A 19260-nucleotide genomic window follows, 5' to 3' on the forward strand; every position below is an offset into this window, starting at 1 on the left:
CACTGTGAATTAAGGAACAAAGTTGAAGGCAGCACAAAAAAGACTTCAGAGCTCTATCTTTGTTCCCTGTTCGGGAATGCCCCAATTTGGATGAATCTGATTACCTGGGCACAAGATGTTACACAGCAGAATGTCACCCCACCCAGTATTGCATGGCAGAAGATAGCAAAGGTTGGCAAAAAAGTAACAACTGGAAGCTTCTGTGCCACAGAATACCATACTTTGTGTTTGATGATGGTGTTGCTTAGTCAAAAAGAACAGCTCCTTTCAAGAAGTCTTTGTAAGAGTCATGAAGGCTACTCCTGGGGAGAAGCTGAAGATACACTGCTACTGATGTTAGTGAAAGGGGCAAGGAGCAGAAGCTTTAAATAATCAGTCATTTCAAGCAAACAAACAAAAAAACCTCAAAACAAACAAACAAAATCACAAATGAAATACCATTCATCTCAAAGAAAAGCTATTCAACTTACTATGTAAGATATTTAACCGATTCTTAAAGGTCAATTAAAAGTTCTTAAAGAACTTTTGTCATGTGTGACTTTCTCTCAATAACCATCATTACATACTTCAACCATCTATTGCAGAGGGGGCAGAAACAACAGTTATGCTAGATGTAATTGTTTATGTAGTTAAACTGTTTGTGAAGAGTAATTTCAAATCTTTCAGCATTTTTAACTAAATGAGTACATTTTGGATCTAAATAATATAATGCACTTACTGGTTTCTTGAGGAAAAAAACAAAACACATTATCAAGCTTCTATTCTTAACATTTTCTAGAACACTCCACAATGTAGATAAAAAAATGTTTAGTGATTCTGATGACTAACAAGACATGAAATGAACATAAGAGTAATCCTTTTTAAGGAATCATTTCTTTAGCCCATTTGACTGGTGTACAACAGACACTATCAAGTGAGAATTCGCAGCTCTGATGGATCTGCAATCCACAAGCAAATTAAAGCCATCATTCTCAGTTTTCCACTTAGCTCTGAGGAGTTTTTTTAAATTTCAAAATGGATCATAGGACAACACTACTGTTCTAACACGTGGGAAGTGAAAAGCTATCTATAGCTTCCATCCCTAAAACAATAGTTAGCCTTCCTTAATGAACTTTTATTGTTACAATCAATATTAAATAGCTATAAAGGCTATTTATGTATTTTCATACATCTAATTCTTACAATTATATTGCAGCTTCAACTATAACATGATTAGACATAAAAAATACCATTAATTTCAAAGCAGTTCTAAACATGACTCAACTGAAGTCTCACTGTTTGTCCATTTAGATAGACCTGTCTTTGAATTTAATACATTCACAAGAAACAATGAGGAAGTTCAAACTGAGAGTGTAGCTTTAGTCAATGTAAGGAAAAATATAACCTATACATGAGGATACTTCCACTTTCTCAAACTTATCATGCACAGGAGTTTTGTGTGTTTGTATACATATAAAATACACACAGAGACACATGTAAGTTACCTGATCAAAGAGCTGCTTGCCTGTGGTATTAGGCTGGATGGCAAATTCCAACTCGGCATCCATTGTGGTTACTCTGACATTGATCTACAGAAAATAAATAAATATTTAAATCACATTGTAACAGTGAGATGCTTCTATATACCATGACTGGCCTGTAAGAAACAATGTATGGGAAGTAAATTCAACAATTCTAATGGTCTTGTGTACACAACACACAATACAGCAGACATAAAAAGGGAAAATCTGAATCTGGAAAAAAAAAAAATCTCACCTTTTATTTAGCAGAAAAGTGTAATCAGGATATGTAACACTAGGTTTGAAGGTCAAAGCAGGGACCAAATTTCAAAATCAATTTAAAAGGACGGTTGACATGACTACTGACCACTCAAACAACATGGGAACAGTCAGCTACTGGGCACTATCTTTCAGTGGGCTTCCCAAAGGTGCACAGAAGTTCTAGTCATGTACCTAACATTTTAAAGTATTTATACTTGGAAATATAAAAAGACCAGCAGCTTCCTCACCTGACAATTCCAAAATTAAGAGGTTCAGATATCTTAAAGTATACCTCAGGATAGACTAGTGGTAGATTCTTCATCAGTGGAGGGAGGAACTATAGAAGTTATCTCCTTGTAATATTGATCCTGTTCAACTCCCTTACTACACGACTGAAAAAACCACTGCCCATTATTCAATGGGTTTCTTCCTTCTCCTGAAACAGAGGATCATTTTCCTGACGACTCCTGACAGTCACTGTTTTTATTTGTTCTAAAACAAGTAGTCAAATATTCCAGGAGAAATCTGGAAGCCTTTCATGGAAGTACAACAGTCTGTTCCAGTTTCTCTTCAACTGGTACAAACAGAACTGAGTATTTTCATGAACAGAGTAAAGCACCAAATGCACAGTACCGTCTTCTCAGTCTCAGAGTGGTCCTCCATTCTTACTGCCAAGGTATCACATTCTATTTATCTTCAGTGAATAGGAAATAAACAGTTAAAGATCAAATCTACTTTGCAATAAATGCAAAAACCAGAGACACAAAACAAAGCACACTGATATATTCTAATTTCTCTCCCTCTCTACTATGAAATATGGAACAGGAATACATCAGGACTTGTATTACAGGTTCTTGCACTACTTGATCTATGCCTGTGTAAACCATGTCCATTAATTATTTCCCTAATTTTGCCACAAGGTGGAATACTTTGAGAAGCAAGAGTCTAGAAAAGTCTCTGAAAGACAGAACAAAGAAGGGAGATCTAAGGTACAAAAGAGAAAATTGGAAAGAAGTATGTCCTTCTGCAACAGATTAAACTCATTCACTGCTTTCTTTAGTGTCAAGGTAAATATCCTTAGGTGTGAGCTGGCTACACAAGAGTAGTGTGAGTCTGAGGACCTCTAGGTTATAGACCTGCAGGGGCTTAGCCAACTTTTTGTGTGTGTGCAAACACTGATAAAGAGCAAGAGTTGAAGGCCTTGGAGTAAAAGAAAGTAAACTTTTATTGCAAGAAAAAAATAGAAATAGAATAGAAAAATAGAATGTGCCAGGAAGGAAAAGAGGTGTTTTCCAAAGATTCTCTCACTCTGCCCATTGAAAGAAAAAAATTGCTTACTCTCTAACAGAACAATCCATTTTAAATGGTAGGTCTAGCTCAATGCCAGGTTCACTGGTTTAAGTCAGGAGGTGGTTGCCTCTTAAAAGAAGTAGAATTTGTTTTAGGTATCTTTTCCAATTTTAGAAATGAAGCCTACTTCAGGGTAGCTGCAAGTAAGGATGTTACAAAGGGTAAGGTTAAAACACAGCCTTATTAAATGCCAGAGCACTTAGTTATGTAACAGCACCATTGCCAACACATCACAGAAGATCTACAAAGCACAGTAAGTTCAACTAATTGCGGCAGGCTTCTTAGGTAGGAGCTGCAGCAGAAACTTCTTACATAAAAATCCTTATAACAAATGTCACCTTCAACAAATGCAAAGAATACTTCCTGGAAGTCTATATCCCTCATCAAAACCGAAATACTCAAAACAGTAAAATAATAGATCTAATAGTGGCAAACTTGATGCAGCCTGTAGATTCTGTTTGCTTCTGGATGTTACTGACAAAAAAAAGCTGAGTGCTATAAGAAGGCATAGCTGCTACATCCACAATAGATAGAAACAGTAATTAGGAGTAACCTGGTCACCTAGATGCACTATGGTAACTTAAATCTTCAGCAATTCTCTCTTTCTTTGAGCTTCTGATTAACAGATCACACAACTGCTAATTTATACTTGTAGTTCTATTAAGTCACAAATTGAACGATTACAGTATTAAAATGTCCCTTTTATGACACGAGTTAAAAGAAAAGACTTTAAAAGTTAACACTACACTTGATTATTTTCCTTCTCATAATTTTCCTTCTGAAGACATTGGCACTGACTACGACTTTCTGGCATACAAATACTCAGCTCTCAAAACCTTATAACATTGTTTCTTCACTTTAGTTATTTCTGAGGATGGAAAAGAAGGTTACTTTTGGCAAAACCCCAGACGGAGTCCAGAAGGTTTACTTATTAGCTAATTCAAACCTTGATCACACAGCAGTGTCTCAACAAAATAAAACCTCTGGTGTCAGTTGTGTTGTCTGTAAAACAAAGCTAACCCAACTGCAGCGAGAAGACTCACAGGGGAACTTTCCACATTATAAATAAGACAGGGACTTGAGAAAACAGACGGAAAAAGAAGGTCCAGTAAATCAAGCAATGGATTGTCACTTATGTAATTTGATGTTGGGTACCCTGCTACTTTGAAGCAACAGTCCTAATGTGACATTAGTGACAAGAGGAAATTATCTGAACCACAAATTATGAAGACAGACATCAATCTGAAAAGAATTATTCTGAACTGACTTTACCACACGAATATGGAAACAGGAAGGAGCTCTTGCAATGCTGACAAAAGAAATGCATGAGGTTTTCCTGTAGTAAGTGCTGGAAGGCTACCACTGTTAGTACTACAAGACCCATTTAATGCCCAGTTTTCAGTCTTGCCCTCACCAGGATGACATCTCTTCTTTTAAACTTCAGAAACAATACAAATCCCATTCTGCTGTGCACAGGCTCAAGGTGAGAGCTGCAATTACTCATTGGGTATATTGATATTTAATTTTGGCTGAACTCCTAGTAGGTGCCTTTTAAGGATCTGGTCAACTATTCAACAAAGTCTCTGGGTGGTTCCACAATTCATAGGAGCATCCCTGAGCAGGTTTTTTTTTTTTTAAGGTTAAAATGTGGCTATATACAAACATTATTTTTACCACCACAATTTAGCAACTTATGTAACTTATTACTGACTTAGAGGTCTATATGAAAATATTAAATACTCAAAATATCATAATGTTCATGTCTGGGAAATACTTATGAATGCTACCATAGGCTTCGTAAACAGGCAAGTTGGACTTGGAATTCATTGGCAAGATCACAGAATCTTAAGGGTTGGAAGGGACCTCAAGAGATCGCCTAGTCCAACCCCCCTGCCAGAGCAGGACCACCTAGAGTAGGTCACATAGGAACTCGTCCAGATGGTGAGAAATCCCCTCCTTCTTCTCTAGAGATAAGACAATGTCATACCTAAAGGGCAGCTCCATGACGACAGACAAAATAGACTCATTCCTAGCACACAGTGGTCCTAGACCAGCCCTCCTATATCCTGCACCAGAAACCACTGACTTAGGTCATCGAGATGTACACAGGAAAAAAATCCCAAACAAATCATAGAGTTCTAAAACCAAATCAACAACAACAACAAAATGCAACAACCAAAGACAATGCTTCCAACGTCCAACTCATAGAGCTACACATGGTTTTGATGCAGAGGATATAAACCAGGTTCTCAGCTTCCATCTCAGATATCTGACTAGAATGACGTGTCTCCAATTCGGCTAGGACAAAAAGTGCACTCTTGTGCTGGGAAGAAGGCAGCATTTTAAAAAATACTTCACAACCAATAGACAAAATACAAACACCTTAAGGTTTGCCTCTTTTTTGGTAGAATTTCACCTGCAATATATTGCCTTTATGCAAAAATATGTTAATTACATTAACCAAGTATCTAGACAAGCATGGGCTGTACTATAAGAAGCCATAATAGAAAAAACAAAAGGGCAGGTTAACAAGTTACTGTATTATTTTTTTAAATTCTAAGAAGAAAATGCTTAGCACAAAGCTTTCCTCAGCTAGCTACCTTTAAGAGTGCAATTTACAAACAAGGCTGCTGTAAGAGGGTATAAGAACACAGTGAAGCTTACTTAACACAGCATAGAAAAATGTCTGCTGGACATTTAGGAAAATGATACTGAAAGCTGTACTTCAGAGCACTAAATATCTGTCTAGAATACCAGTAATATTTCCTATTACTGCACTTCAAACATAATTTGCAGATTAGTCACGGAGCTTCAGCTTTCATTAGGAAGCCTAAAACCGAGTAGGTACCAATGTTTAGTAAGAAAGTCATTTAAAATTACATGAAAAAGGTTTCCAGTGCTTCTGCTCTATTTTAATAAAAGCAATATGAACTTCACATATAAAAGTCATAGAAAGCAGACTGACTCATATATAGCAAAACAGGTTTCTTCCAAGAGTCTATTCACACTAGTTCAGTCAATTACTACATCCACTCTGCATATTAAATTATTTGTGTTAAGAAGCCATAGTGTATCAGTCCCATTGCTTTACACACTGTACAAATACACCCGGTATACATCTCCTGTCAACCTCAAAGCTGACAAGAAAAATTAATGAAGGTAAAAAGATAAGGATGAAACAGCATTCGGAACAGAAGGCTACGGAATAACTGCAAATAGATTTTACTAATAAGACAAATCAAAAGAAAACAGTCCTCTAAACTGACATCAGTTGTCTACTTATACTGCAGAAACAAATCATATATTCAAACCACAATTCAAATACTGCACATCTCAGATTTTTCCTGTAAAATGGCAACATTCTAGTCAAATTAATTTATACCCTTTTCCAATTCAATCACTCTCGGAAATTAACTTGGTCTTGTAAATATATTTTCAGGTTTTAAACATCCACATTATTCCAGAATCTGATATCTACTCCTCCTGAATACATATCATAGAATATTGAAGAAGTCTCAAAAGGAATTCTTTTTTAATCTTAGCAACTTCAACATCTACTCCTGTTGCTACCCAGCATAATGCTTTCCCGTTCTCACTTTGCAGTCTCATACAAAAATGCTGCCAACTACCATCAAAAACAGCTGACAATTTTAACTCCTCTTACACCCTATAAATGTAACTAATATTTCAGTCAATTAAACCTAATCGTCTTAGCCTATGAAATGATTAACAGTTATGTAACTAATGATGTCTAATTTTAGTTTCTACGTTTCTATTTTTGGTGACACTCTGGGAGAATGGCATAGAGCTGAGAAACTTTTTTTCATCTGTTCTTTTAGGAATAAAACACTGAAAATGAGATTCAACAATACTCTATTCATCAGTAAGCAGAGAAAGCAGCACATCGAAACCAGCCCTAATAACAGCTCCAATTTTGATTATAGCAGCAAAGACCTAATTAAACAAAGAAGTCACTGGGTTTTTTTTTTTGGTTGGATAACAACAGAAGCTAAATGAAAACTTTGCATTTCTAGGCAGGGCAAGAACATGAAGCCTCAGAACTGTTTTGGTTTAGAAGCAGAGGACATGAAGGCTGAATTGCTTGAAAGAATCGAAAACCACTTTGTTACAAACACAGCCAAACTGAACAGATTGATTGCTTCAGTAGAACAGTCTAACAAGAAAATGTTTCAATAATGTGTATTTTTCAGATATATATTACCTTTATAGCTCAGGAAAACCTATTATAAAGTCACTTTTACCCTTTCAAAAGGTAAAAAAAGAGGTAAAAAAAACCCACAAACACATAAGACCAATGATCTCTTACTACCATGCATAAGACCACCAATCAGTGGCATGAATCTTATTTCAGACTGAGACTTCTGCGAAAAATGAAAGACTTTTGCTTTAAAATTCAACTTTACTAGTCTTCCTTTACTTAATTTTTTCTGGAATACTACATAAATTTCAATGTGAAAGCAAACAGTGAAACTTTGAAATCTTTTGCATAGTTTTTTTTTTTCCTGTGATTTACTGTTCACTAATTTTGTTTAAATCAATCTATAGCTTAATTATTTATTTTGTATGCATAATATTATATCATTATTATTTTATATGCATAATTAAAAATTCATTCCACAAATATGAAGAAAATTTACTTATAGTTCTACTGCACAGGTTCACATATTTACAAGGCAACCAAATTTTCGGGAAAAAATTATTGGATCATTACAGTAGAATTTAGAAAAAAAATACTTAAGTAGGTCACAGTAATATAGAAAACTATAGAAAAATTCTCACCTGCTACATTAACTGTATTTTCTTAGTTCTTATCCATTATTATTTCATTAGTTTTCAGATTAAAAGACCTCCAATGATAAAGCTACAGAACACTGTCTTACAGCAACAGCTGTCAAAAATAAAGAACAAGGAGTTGAAATACAAACAGTTTCCGGACTAGAAGTACATTCAGTTATTGTGGATTGTCTTTAAAGACAACTGGCATGAGTTGCAGTGAATGCTCCAAGTAAGAGACCTTCCACAGTCCAGTGCTATCAAGCTCTAGCAGAACAGCAAGACTCTTCAAAGAACAATGTCAGATTCACTGAATATAACCAATCACTCAGCTTTTATAGTCTTCAAAGAAGAAAAAAAAAAGAAGACAAAGGGGGAAAAGCTCCAAAGCAATCTACCATTTAAAAAGCAACCAGAACAAAATCTGAGGTTTCATTTTTATAGGTAAAAATTACTTTGGCACGTGTGCTACTTCTTCATTCACATATTACCAATTATAATTACAGCAACCTGTAGTTTACAGGGGGGAAAAAAAAAAATCCATATGACATTCTGAGAAATGTAATTCATTTAATTTTTTAATGTCTCTCTTCACTTGGCTTCCTTCTAATGTCATGTGTCTACATTGTCAGGGGACATACGAGAACATCCCAAAACGAGAACTCTTTATACAAAACCTCTCATAAAAGGGGGAAAAAAAAAAAAAATCTCATATTTGGCATGAGTCCAGCTTCTTCCCTAAGCTCAGGTAGCAAATTTCCATTCCTATGGTGGATTATGAGCTCTTCCAACACCTCTGCAATTTCAGTTCAAAGGATATTGCTTTTCTTGTCAACAACCCTATAACAGTATTTTCTGTGATTTTCTCAAGTCCTTAAAATAGAGTGAACCCTGCCTGCTTAAATTTCACAGTTCCAATCCCATAATTCAAAAATAATAACCTCACTCAGGCTATCTTTTTTCTAGTTCTCACTTCTGCCACTTGGTTGCTGTGTGGGGTTGGGGGCCTCAGGAACTACACAAGCTCATAGTGACTTACTCTTAAAATGTAGTTTTCCAGTTGAGAAACACTATCAAAGACACTACTCTATTATCATAGCCAGGACTCAAAAAGATCAGAAAACAGTATGCTGCTAATTCATTTTCTCACACTTAATAGTGCAGCTTTCTGTAAGAAAGGGGTAGGATACAAGTAACTACTTCCAACCTCAGAAAGTACTAAGACAGTACCCCAAATCCACACAGGGGAAGTGAAGAAACTACAGAAACTCTATGGTATGGCCAGCTGGTCCAACAGTAGATCAACAGCAAAGCTCAGACAGAGCTTCTGCACAGTCTCAAACTATTCATTAAGCTGTACCAGTTCCAAATACTGGCATGCAATAGAGACTATTTACAGAGGTAATTTCTGATTAATAGAATGACCTTCTGTACATCTATGTAGAGGTATATGTGTACCCACATGGACACATATATATTTATTTTTAGTAATAGATCTACCCTGCTCCTAATCTACTGCTTCAATGAAACATCAGTAAAGAAAGCCTGAAGGCTATTACATAGACCAATGGAGCTGAACAGAAATACTCTCCCCCAAGAATTCGGTTCCCCTTTCCGAATGCTTTGCTCACTGGATAAAAGCAGAAAAGTTATTTAACACACAGCAGATGAAACTCTAAGCAACCAATATTATATCAGCAGTAAATGAATCAAGCTGCTGAATAATTATCTCCTCAAAGAACTCTGGAATTATTATCAAAACAGAAGTTTGAGATTTTCTTTTTTCCCCTAGATAGAAAGAGGATGAACCCTTATCTCTGCTGAAGTGAGATGAACTGGAGTTCACAAACATTACTTATTTCCTTCCTTCAAGATTTAGCTTCTAGGCTATACCTTCTACCATGGTAAAACTACCACCTAACTCAGTGCTGCTGCTGTCATGGACACTTTACACATGTTCTGTCTTCCCCTGACAAACCCTACAGCAAATCCTTCCACTGCTTCCCACAGATATTGAGTCATGTTCAAATTATGCCTCCATTAACCCCTCTATGTCACCTCATCTCAAAGTCAACCACCCCTGAGAAGTCATTCATCCTGCCAGCCAAATGGGCTCTATGTTCATTGTGGTTTACAAGCACTGCCCCCACATCCAAGAGTGCTTCACGTAATTTGCAGTAGTGACCTTTCTTGGTCTTTTTCACATATAGGTATTAAATTATCTCTACCTTCAATTGCACAATATCATATATTATGAAATCTAGGAAAGGCAGAGTCAAAACAACTAGAGCTGTTTTAAGATCACCACTCTAAAACATGGAAACCCCCGATAGACTTTAAATGAGTATGAAAATAGCTACTTACTGGTTTCGGCATTTTTCCTGTTTTCTTTGGTCTCTTGTTCACTTCAGTCTTCTACAAACTCTTTGTCCCCTTCTGTCAAAAATAAATTAAAAGGGCTGTTTTCAAATTAATCAAAACAGAGTTCACGTACATCACAGCAAATAGTACAAATTCCAAAGCAGATAAACAAATGTTCTACATGTACAAAATACACTTCTCAGTAGATAACTAAAAAGCAACTAAGTTAGCCAGTATCAGAATCTGCAGGTCTCAAAGCAGTGATCTCCTTACTAGTTTTTGTAGGATATTAATCCACTAATGTTAAAATAAAGAGACAACAGTTCCAAGTGTTATAAATTCTTTTAAAAGCTTTTGGTATCAGTCATCTTGGAGTATTAAAAATCTTTAACACTGTCTATGAGAAAGTAAAATTTGTGCAATGAACTCCAAAGATGCGATTTGATCTGTCAATCCTAGTCAAACTTGAAACATCCTGAAAACAAAGAAGAAACATTAACATAATCTTAAAGGATCAAAACTGTAGTTCACATCTATAAAAGCATCGATTTATCTTGGTGAAGGAATGATCTGGTCATTTTTCCCAGTTGAAGAAAAATACAAGTACACCTTCACAGTAAAAAAAGAAACAAAATCTGCTCTGCTTGAAGTAATAGAGCATTTTTTCCCCCCCCGAACACAGAAACACTGTCAAGTTATATCTATGTGGTAAAAGTTTTTATGCCTTGAAAAAAAAAAAAAAAAGTTTCCAATGTTATTGGTAGATAGTATCCTGCCTCCTTTTCAATTTATTCTAAGTCAGAAAGTCACCTTCTTGAACACTTCGAAGGTAATGACTTGAATGAACCAGCCTTGCTGCTAGTCTGCAGAGGACAAAGGTGGCATTGCCTTCAAAAATAAGTACAGATGTAATTCAGTTCATATACAAAAAAATTAAAGCTCATGGTACTCAGAATAATCTGAGATTCAAGTATTATAACTCCACAACTGCAACAAATAAAATTTTCACGTGCCGAAAAAAGTGAGAAAAAAATGCTTAAATTCATTTTTTAAGTGCAAACTTTTGTATAAATGATTTATCACTGAAAGAAAAAAAGTAGATATAAAGTATTGCTATATATATTTACAAAAGTTATGTTTCATTGCTTCTTGGCAATAAAAAAATGCAGTAAATATCAGAAACATTTGTAGAGAAACCTGAGGTGCACTAGCATTTAATTTTTTTTTTTTGTTCTGATCTGTAGAGAAGTTTGAAGAGAGAGAGTGGAAAAAAGGGATAAATAGATTTAAGAAGCATCAATGTTATTGGTTGGTAAAGAAAAACAAATGTTAAGACTACAAATTACAGAGAGAGATCTATCAGTATAATGCAGATATGCAACAAATATTGTTTAATGAAATATGAGCCTCGAACAATTTAAACAGTACTTTTAAGTTATATTCACTATGATATAATTAATGTAGCAGTTATAAAGGTATACTACTATGTTTGCCTGGCATAAAGACACATTCCAATAGATCAGTTTTTTTAATTACTGAAGATATTGATACTGTCCAATACTTTAGAATAGGACTAATAATTCTAAGACATTGAACAATGTATTCCTGAAAAATATGAATACACTTCCTCAGTTTCCTCCCCCCATCCCTCCCTTTTTTAACCACAAAGGCTTTTGGGAGGAAAACAAATAGTTAAATGGTTTTTTGGGTGCTTACAACACAGGCTTTTGACAGAAATCAATGCACACGTCCAGTTCAAGGAAGTGATTGTCCCCCTCTTCTCTCTCCTTTCCCTCATGTACTCAGAAAAATTCAAAATAATAGTAAAATTCAAAATAGTAGTAAAAAGCACAACAAGCTTGGCTCTAGTATCTGCTAACAGTATGCAGGATTCTGAGCTGCCGAAACCCCTGTGTTCATCTTTTTGACAGTAGAGGCTCACTGCTTGCAAAACTGAAAGCAAACTGAAGTCCTAAACTCAGTTAATTAACGATGCAAAAGGTAAATTAGATTCTCATCCACCATTTTATAAGCATGCCGACTCGAGAGAGTAACACAACTATTTTGATGTACCTATAATTATACTACCATTAAATAGAAGGGGCACGGTAAGATGACCGTTAAGTAAATCCAGTCTCCAGGACACAAATGGGACACGTGGCCTGAGGCCGAGGTCTGTGTAACCAAGATCACTTCCTCAGGTCTTCCTACAAGAGACCACTTTCAAAATGACTCTCATACCTTCATTCATTTATCATTGCAAATTCTTCCACAAATACATCCCAACTCTTTCCTTTGATTTTTACCTAGACATTTTTTACTGTCAACCAGCCCTAAATTATCTACGTCTCTTAAAACCTTACAGAAACATGACTGCAAAGTTTTATAGACGTGTAATGTAAATGAGCTTACAGAATTAACATTCATTGTTTGCATGCAATAAAACCAAGCTATCAGCTAAAAGTCAGAATCCTCTCATGTAAAACTCAATTAAATTGAAGTCTCCCTGTCTGCCTCTAAGATCTCATAGTCCTGATAAATGATCACAGTATACAAGCAACAGGAAAAAAAATCTGTGCAAAACAAATAATACCTCAGATATTTTTTCTTGAAGCATTTCTCACTGTATCTTTCACTAGAGTAAAAAAAAATATATATAATTTCTCTTTTTAAAAAAAGAAAGACATTTAATACATTTATAGCCAACTATGCTGAACCTGTTTCTATTTCACATCATAAAAGACCTTGTGCCATATTATAAAGAAAAATCTGATAGGGTGTACACCTTAAATTCATAGACCATTGCTTCCATTTTATATATAATGCAAAAAGCCAGCTTCAGTCTATATGCTTTCATAATCAAAATGCTATGCAATTTCAAAACTGTATATTTACACAAAGACATTGCCACTGTTATAGGTATATAAAAATCAAGATGTTCACAGATCCTAAAACTGTGCCACACTATGAAATCAAATAAGCACCGAGTAGAAAAATAACATCCTATTTTTTCCAATTAGTGGCACCAGCTAACACTAAAAACAAAGCAAGTAAGAAAAGTATTTGGCCAAAAGAAACCAACAATCACTGCCAGGCAAAATACTGTGTGTGTCCGCTATTATTACTGGAGTGGGAGTTCAACTCTGCTCCTTAGGCATTTCTAACAAGTACATATTCAGTTGATGCAACCATATCAGTTTGACTAATTTTAATCTTTGAAATATTTAATTATATTTAATTTATCTTAAGACCCATGTGAAATGGCATTGCAAATAAGAGGAAAAACACCCAAACAATTGGGATTTGGAATGATATCCCTGCTGCTTCCTGCATTCTGAAACCAGCTTGTGACCTGCTAAGCATAAAGGCTCATCCATTTGATATTTCCATTCCCAAAGGTGCCTCTTCCAAGTCAGGATTAGCAGGGTTGTGACTCTGCAGAGCTCCTACTGCTACAGCACTCCAGCCCTTGAGACTGTCACAGTATAGACTCTGGACTAAACCACCAAATTGTCAGCAGGTTCCACATTCCAAACAAACAAAAAATCATCCAGAACTTCAAGAATTCTCTTGAAATGAAGACCCATGGTTTCAATTCATTTTGCTGAAAGGCAGTAAGGATTTTTAAATCAGTATCATCCATGTTTCCAGTTATGCCACAGAAACCAACAAATAAAGCAATTGTTGAAAGATGACAAAGAAAGCTTTCTTTGGAAATCGATGGTGCATGAAATGCTTGATGCCAAAATTCTGTCAGATAATTTATGCAGCAGCTGTTTTCAAAAGAAACATTCATACATACAGCCATGAGTCTGAGGTCAGGTGAGGATGGGAGGCAGAAGGCTTGAGCAAGATGCCTGTCTGACCAAGAATCTACACTCAAGAGCAAGATACCCATCTGACAGCTTAGGACCTTCTCTCAGAAGCAGTATCTTCAGCAGCATGCCTCCAAAGCTCTAGCAAGAGCTTCATCATCTGTTTTCCTACATACAGATGGCAGGGACCACAAAACTTTAGCCACAGCAATAGAACACATTTATATTTACAGGAACTTATTTTAATACTTACTTTCAGAATCTTGTACCATTCCATTTTTTGTGATAGCTACAAGTTTTAGATCTTCGGGATGGCAGCACCAGGCAACTGTACCTGACTAACTGGTCTCAACTTTCTTCAAAAAATGCCTCCCTGCTCCAGAGCAGTCTGTGAATGCCTGGAGGGCAGTCATCTTTTAGACTAACAGTTCCCTAATGACACACTTGCTGCAGCCCAGTGAAGAAGTTCACTCACCACAGACTTCACTTCCGCATACATCTTTTTCTTTTCATACGGACAGAGAGGTCGCCTACACAACTTTGTGATGTACACCAGCCAAGGGGGAAGCAAAACAAGCTCAAAGAAAAGGAAAATAAGAAAGAGAGCCGAATTCTATGAACATGTAGTAATTGTGATTTGACCAGTGCTACATATCAGATGTAGTTTTACACACCAATTTTTTTCTCTTAACCTTCTCATTTCCCCCAACTACCCTTTCCCTGAAATACTTGAGATAGGCTTGCTGTCCCTCTGAAAAATAACTGCAATATAACCAGTAAAATTGTTATGCATTAAAGGTATTTATAGTTAAACATCTAAACTGGAGTACCTGAGAACTTCAAAAGTACAAATGAGAACATGGCAGTTGCCAACCCAGTTGTTAAACAAAAAGCAACTCAGCCCAGCCAAGGAATATTCGTGCAAGACTTGTAGTTTTACCAGTTAATAAACTGGTATGCTATAGAAGTGCTATACAATTTAAATACAGCTAATATTACTAAGTTTAGTAATCTTAACTTCAAATTTGAGCTTCAAAGTACCCACAACTGTACTACTTGATACAGCTCTAAGACTTTGAGGAGTCCTACAATGGGATGGCCAGTCTTCCCACGTACACCTGGTATACAAGCAAAAATGGAAGTGTGACTGATGCAGGTCACAGTCTGTTGTTTCAAAGCGAAATAAACCTTTCTCTAAATATGCAATTATCAAAATTTAGACATAGTAGAAATTCTGGGTATAACCCATCTCAAAACCAGGTATGATATTTTCTGAATGATGCTGTTCAGTCTCTTGGAACTACTTCCACCATATAAAGGAAACTTACTAATATAAGCCAGCCACCCATATCAGCCTCTGTAGACACTAATTTCTTCAACCAAGATGTTCTAGTGTAAAGACTAACAACTTGCTTTTTGGACTAATTTAGCATTTATTTTTCCTTATACTATATAACTTGAAGGTGTTGTTTCACAGAGTGATTAATAAATGTCTAAAGCAGAAACAAAAGAAGTTTTTAAAATTCAAAGCACTGCTTAGAATAAGCTCACTGGTGTAGCCCTTCTGTGCTGAAAGAGTTTACCTAGGCCTCTTCAGCTCTGGAGTAAAGTCCTTGAGTGTACAAAATACAGAGTGCTGCTTTAATGGATCAGTATCTTCCAACAATCAGGACTTTCTTCAGAAGTCTGTATAAAGCTTTGTTTACGCTTACAGACTTGAAAATCCTCCCTTTCCTCTACTCCCACAGAGTCCCAATGGAATACAAAGTGATAGGACAGCTTTGATGTATTTACCACATCCAATGGAAAGAAGTAATACCTTAAACAACCTTCATCTTCGCCTCTGCCAACAGAACTCCTTTTCAAAAAGTGGAGCAAGATTGTTGGAGAAGAAAGGCTGCACACCTATCCCAGCAATGCCTAAAGTAATTTTCTTTACCCAGAACTGCTTTTAAGATCATAACTTCTACATTTCTCACCTTCACGTTTGCATCTTGTAGACAGATCCGTATTTCTGCTCTTTTTATGGCTTTACCTAATTTTCTGTAAGCCAACTTTTTACTAGGTCTTCTATTACGATCAAGCCCTGTAACGCTCCTTACTGCAATGGCAGAAATAGTTAGACCAGAATTCCTTTTGTCACCTCTACAAACACTTTTACATCATTTCTTTCAGTCATCACTCAAGCAAAATTCTCTGGACAGCTCCTGATACACCACGCCATGTCATGTTCTGTGCTCTTCTAAAGCTGTTTGTTGTACTTTTGCTCTCTTTTCTTCCAAACTGAGAGAATTGTGTCACTTCAGCACAAAGCTTGGAAATATGCCACCGCCTTGCAGTTGCCATTTGCTGAGAGGCTGCTTATCTGGGAACATTGCACTGACTTGTAGTTTATTTTTCTCACAGCCCGCTTTATGCTAAATCAATAGATCAAGAGGCAAGTCTTATAATCCAATAAACAGTTACTACTTGTCTCTTATCTTTAACGATCAAAAAACTACCTCATGACAGTAGCCATAATGTTACTGTACACCAACTCCACGTCTTCCCTTGCAACACATGTTGCCCAGCAGCATTGTGCCAATGTACTACATAAGAACTGACAGCAACAATGGTATTTCTACAGTCTGCTGAGTATGTAAACTCTTGTGCAGGAAAATGCAACCTCAAACTGTTTCTGTGACAAACAAGATGACAAGCATCTCTGATGAAAACAAAACCGAGTAAGATGCAGGGATGTGTCTGAGGTCTGACACAAACCACTCACAAAGACAGAATTAATTAAAACTCTGAACTGCGACTCCCACAACTCACTTAGAAAAAAAAGGCATCTTTTTAAAAGCCTGTACCAGGAAGAGGAACACGAAATACTTGTCTAGGGTGTTACAGAGACTGGAAAAGACAGTTTAATAGCACCTTACAACTAATGTGATTACTTGTGTTGGCACAAAATCCAAAGACTGGGTTTTTTTCATGTTAGAATTCAGGCAACTGACAAAAAAGAAATGAATTCCACAAAGTTGAAACTAAAACCCCTCATCTGCACTAGACTTTCAGTGGCAAGGTTAATTACAAATACCCACGACTTGCACAAAACATTAATCCATTCAAAAAAACAATGCACAAAGGCTCATTCAGGGCTGCTGCGCTCATTACGTCGGTCAGTATTGAAGGACTCTAAAAATGTGCATTTGTTGAAAACAATAGACAGCAACAGATGCTTCACAGCACTTGTTTATGAAGTAATTCCTTATTATTCTTCCACACGGCCACAGTCAGCTGGCCGACCCGACTGCCACATGTCTACGGTAACCTCAAGAGCCACGACGCTCGACGACAATGAATAATGCAGAGGGGGCTGCGCGGCACGGGCACGCCGAGGGCGCGCTCCCGGGGTTTCCCCAACAAAGCACCCGCCCGCCCACCGCCCCCTCAGCGGCGGCGGGGTCGGCGGCGCGGGCCCCCTCCCCGGCGGCGGCGGCGCTGCGCCCCTCACACCGGCAGCGCGTCGCAACGCCGCGTCGCCGCCGCAACAAGTCGCCTCCCCCCGAGGGCTGCGGGCGGGCTCCCGCCCTCTGCCGCCGCCAGCGCGGCGGGGCTGCGAGCCCCCACGGCTGCGGCCCGCCGCCCCCGCACTGCCCTCCGGGACGCCGGCGGGGGAGACACCGCCCCCGCTGACAGCCGCCCGCGCTCCCCTCGCCTCAGCTCCCCGCGGGGCCAGCGCGGCCAGGGCGGCAGCGCGGCCGTTCCCGGCGCCCCCGCCTCACCTGGGGCTCCGCTCCCCCGCGAGCGAGGTGGGCGCTAACGCGGCGTCGTGCGGAGCGGCGGACGAGACCTCCGGGCAGCGGAGTGGGCGCGGCGCTCTCACTCCGGTAGGGCAGGGCTGTGCGGTGCCCCCCGCCGCGCCGCGCACCTCCCCGCTCGCAGCGGAGCAGGAGGCGCCGCGGGGCCGCCCCGTGCTGCTCGCGGCGCCGCCGGGAACGAGGCGCCAAGCGCGGTTGCCGCTGACAGCTCCGCAATATGGCGGCAGCCGCCGCCGTTCAGATTTTCCCCCCTATCAGATGTTGCTCCCCTGCCCGCACTGGGCATGCGCGGGGCGGACGGGCATGCGCCGGAGGCGGCGCGAAGCCGCTGCCCGTAGTGCTGGCGCTGATGGAGGGGCCCGCGGGCGCGGGAGGGGCTGTGCACGGCCGTGAGGGGCGGGGGGAGCGGCGGCTGTGACGGGGTGGCGGTCGGGGAGAGACGAAGGGTGAGGGGTCGGGGCTGCCGTGGAGAGGGGATAATGAGGGTGAGAGATGGGGCTCCTGTGAGGGGATGGCGGCGAGAACCTCCTAGTGAGGCCGTTCCCTGGGCACGGCGGCCCCAAGACCCGCCAGAGTTGGCCTCTGCGCGGAGCTTCGCAGCCTTTTGCGCACTCGGGAGGGTTCTCCGAGTGCCCCGCGGAAATTATCCGAGCCCAGCTCTGCCTGCGCCTGTCTGCTTGTGACAGCCCCTCAGCAGTAAACCTGCCCTCGAAAACTTTGCTCACTTAATTGAGGAGATAATGAGAAAGAGCTCTTCCGGTAACACAGCTGGGGAAAGAGAATGCTAGTAAAGCTGGAGTCAGGGAGCGGGCAGTTGGCAGCACGGATGTGTTCCACTCGGAGCCCTGTGAGGAAATAATGCGCCCTTTTTTGTCTGAGCAGCAAAAGGCGCGCATTTCAGGGGCCCTGAGGGTGTGGGTGCGATAGGCGCGGCAGCAGCCCAGGTGTCGCGGCAGATAGGCGGGTACGGAGCCGGCCGTGCCAGCAGCGGGGATGCGGCCGGCAGGAGGGGGCTCGGGCAGCGGTGAGCTGGGATGGCCCAAGCTGTGGTGGCTCTTCAGTAAAAGGAAGCCTTCAGAAAAAGAGCACGGAATGTAGTTTGAGTGCAGAGCGCTGATCTTCTCTCCCAGCTTGTCACACTGATGGGACTCCCGCTCCTGTTTCATCACTCAGCTGGGGGAAAGAATCACAGTGGCGGATGGCATCACACTTTTTTTTTGTCTACGATGCCATTAGGGATGGGAAAGAAAACATCATCAAGGAGAATCCTTCTGAAGGACAGAGAGGTTGAGGCAGTCAACAGCCCCCTCTGTGCTGGTGCAGTTTATTTTTGTTTGCAAGGAAGTGAAGGTGCTCCCTGAGTTCTGTGGCATTGTA

At 39.3% G+C, this 19260-nt stretch overlaps 1 protein-coding gene across 3 annotated transcripts in view; it reads right to left on the bottom strand.

The window, feature by feature from the left end:
• Positions 1-19260, bottom strand: part of RDX (radixin) — a 59987-nt gene that overhangs the window by 21863 nt on the left and 18864 nt on the right. Inside the window, exons 1-3 of one of the 3 annotated variants that reach the window (XM_061992125.1) lie at positions 17848-18126; positions 10269-10340; positions 1485-1568 (exon numbers count right to left, since the gene is read on the bottom strand). In XM_061992125.1, coding sequence (XP_061848109.1) covers positions 1485-1568; positions 10269-10280 — 96 coding nt within the window. In that variant the 5' untranslated portion in view covers positions 10281-10340; positions 17848-18126. Of the gene's footprint in view, positions 1-1484; positions 1569-7910; positions 7994-10268; positions 10341-17847; positions 18127-19260 lie in introns of those variants that run through there. The other 2 variants (XM_061992133.1, XM_061992142.1) reach the window with 2 other exon arrangements.

Source organism: Colius striatus, chromosome 1 (assembly GCF_028858725.1).
Source record: "Colius striatus isolate bColStr4 chromosome 1, bColStr4.1.hap1, whole genome shotgun sequence".
Lineage (NCBI taxonomy): Eukaryota > Metazoa > Chordata > Aves > Coliiformes > Coliidae > Colius > Colius striatus.